Below are 7427 nucleotides of genomic sequence, written 5' to 3' on the forward strand. Positions count from 1 at the left end.
TTTTGAAACAAACTGAGTGGAATGTGTATATCTTAAATTTCATAATTTACTTGGAAAAGAGTGTGAATGAAAATTCTGTTTTTCTTTTACATATGTGCACATACACACGTTCAATGATGAAATACATCACAATTTTTTAAAAAGAATATCTGTCAATGATCCATGTTTCAGTCTATTTTTTTCCCCTGCAAGGGCATTCTCCCCTCATACTGTGGCACCTTCAGTTTATCCACAGCTTGATCATATTTTATTGAAGTATTGATTTGAGTGCTTTCATAGTGATTATGAAATATGCATAGTCTCCTTTGCCTCCTTCCAAACTAGAATTGATAATTTATGATTTATTGATCATAAAATCCATCCATGAAAAAAGGTGATTTCTTCTCAAAACAAACTTCATCCTGAATGCTTTATCTTTTTTTTTTTTTTAATCATCCAGACCAATGAGCTTACATTACAAAAGTTTGTTCTCAATGTCTTTTCACCCTGCGTGAGTGTGATATAAATCTGTTTCCAACACTTTGTCCACAAACACCCTGTTCCTTTTCAGGTGATGACATCTTCTAATCACTGCTTCCTTGAAAGTGTGCCTTTCTAATGATTAAGACTGATGATTAACTGCATGGCAGAATCTTGTTTATGCAGGATACAGTTTGTGAACGTGCTCACCTTACTGTATTTATGAAAATATACTTGTCCTTTATTATTCTGAAGGAAAACCCTGGGGATATAAAGATAGGTAACAGGAAATTACTTTTGGTCAGTATAGGAGTGACTGTGTCACCCTTACTCAGCACAATTCAACAAGAATTGTGGGATGAATTGGTACTGCCATCAGACCTGAAACTAAGGGACCAATTCTATGCTCAACTCCTAGGACCAGAATGTATTTGCCAGTGATTTAGTTTTTAGATTTTTTCCTTGGTTAGCTTTTGTCTGTGATCATCCTTAATTCCTAGTGTTTTTGTCATTTATTATATGAGTACTCAAGTCCTCATAAGTAACCTCTTAGAAAACAGCCACAGCTGGCCTTCATCACTTTTTAAAAATAATAATAATAAAAAACTCACCCATTAGGTCAAAGGCTCAATTATATTTCAAATTTGTAAGGACCATACTTATATTTGTATAATTTGTTTTCCCTTAAAACTCAGTGCCTTGTTTGTTGACATGCTATCAAACTCACATGCCATGCCTACTCTCAGTGTTGGACTACTAAACACAGATGTTGGGGGCCCTTGGGGAACACTTAGTAATGATAATAAAAATAAAATAATAAAATAATAATAATAAGTGGAAGAACTTCTGCATTTTGACCTCCAGAGATATTGATTTTCAAATTCATGAAAACATCAATAAATGAAGTCCATCCATTTCTACATAACATTATATAGAAACAGGAGTTCTGGGAGTCCCTGGGGAATGAGTCACCTAAATATGTACATGTAATACATCCTCTGAAATGAGAGAAAACATCTGCACATTCTGCTGCTCTTCATTGTTGTGGCTATTCTGTCCCTATTTAAAAAAAAAAAAAAGAATGTAAACAGAAAGAGTCACTATAATAATGTAGCTTGCCTGATTACTCTTCGTTTCAAATTTAGGGTGATACTAAATGTACATTTTTTACGTCATTAAAATTTTGAACTCTTGTTGCATAGCTCCCTACAATATTATCTTCCTCACTAAATAGCTGAGGTAAGTAACATATCGGTCACCAAGGAGTCAGGAATTCCTCACTTAAGCCATGCTTTAACAACCATTTTCCTTCCATTCTATAATCTCTTTTGAATGTCCTGGGAATGGTGTTAGAAGATTTTCTATTTACGGTGGGAGAATCAAATTCACTCAACTTCTCAGAAATATTGAGTTTTCAAAGATTCTAAGCAAGTCATTGTCATCTGTACTTCTTTTACATACTAGCATTTTACTGTGATTATTAGCAAGTGAAGCTCATTATCTCAAATTTAAGATGGCAATAAGATTAGTGATTTGTTAAATGCAAGGAAAGAGCCAACTGCTGATTCTACCAGTTTTTACTGAGATACTTCATTTTCTAAGGAGAGATTGCTTAAGTGTCATTGTCACCAAAATGGAGCTCCATCTTGGATATTACTGTGCTGTTTCTCTGAAAATTTTTCTTCAGGAATCATCTCTGCAGGATGTAAATCTCTAGGTACAAATAGGTTCTTCCCAATGCATCCCCATTTCTTAAACTTGACCACTTAATCTTTGCCAGCTGTGTTAGCTGAGTTCACAAAAGTCATAAACTAGTCTGTCCTCAAAAATGATGTATAATAATAAAAGGAAAAGAATGTAGAATTCCCTTCTCTGGTCATTACCTTGAAACTGACATACTCGTAGGGACCCAAATTCATTCATATAACTGCAAAGTAAAAGAATTAATTTTAAGGCTTGTCTGGAAGGAATTTTTATAATTGAGCAAATGTAGACATTTCAAGGTTTAGGAGAAATCAGGGAGAGAGATGAGGGGGAGGTGGTACCCGTGACTGCATCCTAAGACACAGCAGCTGATTCTGAGGTACAATACAGCTTTTTCTAGGATATGTTGAAAGTAAAGAGATAGGAAGTACCAACTGTCATACCATGTATCGTGAATTTCTTCCTTATAAATTACCATTAAATTCTTATTTGTTGCTCCAACACATTTGTTCCTTAGAAAGACCATTCAGTTATTCGAAAATGTGTGTTTACCTTGCCTCGTGCTCATTGATCCAAGCTAAACCTCTTCATAAATGCAGCGTTTTCTTCTTTCTTCATTGACTCACTTGGATTATACTGGTATATATTATACTGCTCTTAAAGTCTTAGATGCTCAAGCTTCAGCCATCCAAGCTCTGGGATGGTTACTGCGTAAGCAAACGAAGGAGCTTCCCCCACAATGCCATGAGTGTGATCCACCCCCACCCGCCAGCACAGCAGTAAGGAGCTGAGATAGGAGGATTGTCAGTTCAGGGCCAACCTAAGCCACAGAGTGTGAGCCTAGGTCAACTCAACTCACTCCCCCACACAAAGTATCTCATTGCTGCAGTGATCCTAGCCTATGAAGTATTCAGATATGGAGATGAAAGAACTGATACTTAGATGTAAGAAAATAAATCTACATAGAGCATCAGTGCATAATGACAAATTAACTTCCACTGTTGCTTCCAATGTCTTCTGTAATTTAGCAATATGTTTGAGGTCATAATTCTTTCTGTTGTTTTCTGACAATGCACCGTGTCACGCACTAATTTTACGGGTTATTCGTGGAATGCAAACAACTGTAATTACCCAATCTACTGACTTTTACTCACTCTTTCCAGATGTAATACCTGGGCACTCAGGACTTTTAAGAAAAAAAATGGTAATAGGGGAAAAATAAGAAAAGAAAATGTCTAACATTGTCTGTGATCCTGAAATCTAAATAATCAAACAATTAATTTCTCTGTTGCTCTATTCTTTCTATCTTTACTTCTGTCCAGTAGATGTCAGTATTGGATAAAACAAAATAATGTCTCCCTCACTGTTTCCACCTTGCCTAGTAGGACATGAGTAACCCTGTCTACTTTGATGTGTAGATGTAGATTTTATCAATTCTGTGTATTAAGATAATTAACATTTCAGGTTTCTTCTACATCCCGTTTATCTTTAATGTTCTTAAATATTTACTTTCACTTTCTCTACTCTGTATTCTTAGAAGAGAAGCTGAAACATGTGTAACTAATTGGAAGCAGCTGGCAGATTGCTTAAAAGCAATGTTCACCATTTTCTGTCCAGATCTATATAAATATAATTTTTCATTTTGTCCTTATTACAGCCTTTAGATTTTGAAACCAAGAAGGCATATACTTTTAAAGTAGAGGCCTCCAACCTTCACCTTGACCACCGCTTTCACTCTGCTGGGCCATTTAAGGATACTGCTACAGTAAAAATTAGTGTACTGGATGTGGACGAGCCACCAGTGTTCAGCAAACCACTGTACACCATGGAGGTTTATGAAGACACTCCTGTGGGGACCATCATCGGAGCCGTCACAGCACAAGACCTTGATGTGGGCAGTAGTGCTGTTAGGTATGAATGACATTTTTTAAATGCTCCTTAGAAAAACTAAACGAGATCAACAGGAAATAGCAAACTCAATTATTAAAGGTGCTGCCAAGGAATAGTAGTAGATCATGTGCCACAAAATTTAATGACTTCTTATTAGTGTGATGGTAAAAGTATTGTTATAGAAATTCAATACAAACAACCAATGTAAATCCTTACAATACTGGTTACAATGTTGCAATGCTGGTTATGTCACTCAAACTAATGAGTCATTTATTATTTCATTTATAAAAAGGACTGAGCAAAATAATTTCAAAGGATTATACCAAAGAGTAGTGATATCAAGGTACTCCCACAATACATGAACTAATTTGACATAGTTTGCCCTTTCTTTAAAATCTATGTCCTGCTATCTCATGTTGATTTTGAAAATGAGGTAGTCATAAGATTCACATATTGATCCACTGTAGAAACATAATGCATTGTGTTTGATATGGTGTGTGAATGGTTGCATAGTAGCAAGTGTGAGTGACCCATTAAAGAATATGAGTTTATTTTTTTTCTTCCTTGAAATGTTGAGAATTGAAACTAAGCCCTTGTATACTCAATAAACAAGTAATTTGCTGCTGTAATAAATCTCTGCATCTAAAGGGGGAGTTCTAAAGCAAAGTGACTGTGCTAACATAGAGGAAATGGTAGTCTTTGCCCAATGATTGCATATGATTTCAGAAATAGGACCAAGAGTCTGTATGTTTTTCTTCTTATAGTCATCTGAATCCATGTCCCAAAGTGGCATGTTTAGTTTTAGCTTTCTCGGAAAGTATACCCCCTGGGGACTTAGATACCTTTAGTTTTTGCAGTACCAGATGCTGCAAAGTTTAAGATCCAAGTGCTCATAGTACTTGCTTCTGATAAAAACACTTTATTCTTATGCAAATTGTTCCTTTTTTCTGATGGAATCTATACAAGAAAAGAAATTAGAGTTCTTCATGGTTAATTTTGCACAGAGATACTTTATCATGGAATAATAGCTCTCAGCAGATGTAAATCCTCATTTGGATTGAGGAATTCCAATTCATGATTCTGTTATGGAAGTATACACAGGTATCCCACACTTAACATTATACTCTAGACCACTGACTTTCTTTGCCTTTTCACATATCAAATAAAGGTATCTCAATCAAACTGTATTCAAAGGCTTAAATGAATCCATTGCTAACACAAGAGTTTAACATTTAGTGTCTCCCCTCAACAGCCTCTACCAAAGACACAGGAGTTCCCTTGCCAGATCCATTTTAGTGAAGTTCTTTTGTAGTAGTGATTCTTTGAAACTAAATTAGTTATGTGATTTTAAAATATGTGGCATGTCAGTGATAGATCAGATATTAACATTCCACGTAAAAAAAAAAGGTAGAATAAAAGAACAGTGGTAGCTATACAGTTCTAAATGATAGCAGGAGGAACTCCACTCAAGTTGAAGCTTTATTAAAAATGACTTTTCTCTAGGTCAGGGCTTCATCTTACAGATCCACTGAGTGTAGAGTTTTCTAGATCCATTATAATGATACATAATTCTTATAACTGAAAAACAAGTGTCCACACTGTGGATTTCTTAGTCTGCCACACCTATCCATATAGGTAAAAACTGCAGAATATTGACCACCTCTAGCCCCTTGTATTAGCTTATTTTTTTGGCATACACTGCCACTATTTCACAAGCAAACGTTCTTCTCCTCCCCCATGATGCTAACTCATGACTGAGTTCCTTCTCTAAGAAAGGCACACAAATTTGAGTAATTACTTCAGTAATCTGGTGCTTTTTAAGAAGTCTAAAATTGTTCCTGCAATTTTCTCATTTCTGTTTTTTTAATGCATCAGCCAGTGGTTCTTATGTCACATTTCTATCGCTGTCTCCAATTGTCATGATGGATGAAATCTTATGTTCAATGTCAAACAATTGTTAATGTGTATTTAAAAGAATAACCCTAATATATTTTCTGAATATTACATTTTGTAATATTTCTTCCTTTTTGTAATATACAAAGACTAATGTACTTCAAATTTTAGTATTCTGATATACTTTTGCTTAACAATCCTATCTTCAATTAGTTTATCCACTTTAACTTCTTTCTGTAAGTCTAGTATACCAATCTAATTCATAAATGTTATTCTTGTTGAATCTCAAATAAACATAGTTAGTTTTGTCTCTCCAAAGTTATATCATTTTGTAGAAGAAGAACTTTATAACCCGAAAACTAACCTTTTCCCTCCTTCCCCTCTCCTTCTTTCTCCTCTTCCTATTCCTCCTCTTCCTCCTCCCTCTTCCCCTCCTTCTTCTCTTCTTCTTCATCTTTCTTCATCATCTTCGGTCACCCATGGGTTAGTATTTTAAAACATTTTCTCTAATAGAAGTATACTCTCTAGATTATTTTATTGAAATTGTACTTTAGTTAAGTTTGTCATTTCTCTCTGTTCCTGCAAACCATCGCATGCACTTCTCCCCATTCTCCTTCATATTCATGGTCTCTTCAATAATATGACTCTCATTTCTCTCCAATACCTCATAAGTTTGGCTTTATTATTTGTGTTCTTCCAAGATTCTAATCAAGGTCATTGGAACTCTCAAAGAAGAACTTTTCTAAAATTATCCAGTTTCTCTCTTACACTTGATCACTTACCAGAATCTCTCTAAATGCCTATATAAAAATTCAAAATCCTTCCACCTGATGGATATCTTTTAGTTCATTATTTGTTACAAAGGTATCTGCTACTTGGTATCAGATACCATCCTGGCCATTTCAGTTTGCTATGACAGAGCTCCAAAGCCTTTGGAGCCAAAACCATCTGCATGCCTCAGTCAGGAAACATTTTAGTCTATGACTAAATTGATGATAGATGCAGTGTCTTAGTAACATCCTCATCTTTCAAGGTTCGGTGACATCCCTATCTTCCTTGGCCAGATGGTCTTTTTCTGTTCATGCAAGGAAGAAAGGACGACTCTCACAAGCTCCTTTCAAAAGTCGATTATCAGGCTAGAGAGATCACATAGTAGTATGGAGCAGAGACTTCTCTACCAAAAAAACCGGATGTGTGTTCCCAGCACAAAACTGGTAGCTCACAACGATCTGACCTGTAGCTCTACCTCTGGAGGTTTCAGGACCTTCTGTGGGCTTCACAAACACTGTATAATAAAAAAAAAACAAAATAAACAAACAAACAAACAAACAACAAAAAACCTGCTCAAGTATATGCACATACACATTAAATAAGTATTTTAGGATAATTTACCCCTACCCCAAAGCCTCATATCCTAATTTCATATTTAGGTTAATATTTTGACATGTGGATGGATGTGTGTGTGTGTGTGTGTGTGTGTG

The 7427-nt window shown here is 35.4% G+C and overlaps 1 protein-coding gene across 3 annotated transcripts in view; it reads left to right on the forward strand.

Annotated features, from left to right (window-relative positions):
- Nucleotides 1–7427, forward strand: part of Cdh12 (cadherin 12) — a 1034353-nt gene that overhangs the window by 971600 nt on the left and 55326 nt on the right. For all 3 annotated transcript variants that reach the window (XM_029543948.1, XM_021208389.2, XM_029543949.1), the window contains one exon: nt 3821–4074. In XM_029543948.1, coding sequence (XP_029399808.1) covers nt 3821–4074 — 254 coding nt within the window. The remainder of the gene's footprint in view (nt 1–3820; nt 4075–7427) is intronic.

Source organism: Mus pahari, chromosome 11, assembly GCF_900095145.1.
Source record: "Mus pahari chromosome 11, PAHARI_EIJ_v1.1, whole genome shotgun sequence".
NCBI lineage: Eukaryota > Metazoa > Chordata > Mammalia > Rodentia > Muridae > Mus > Mus pahari.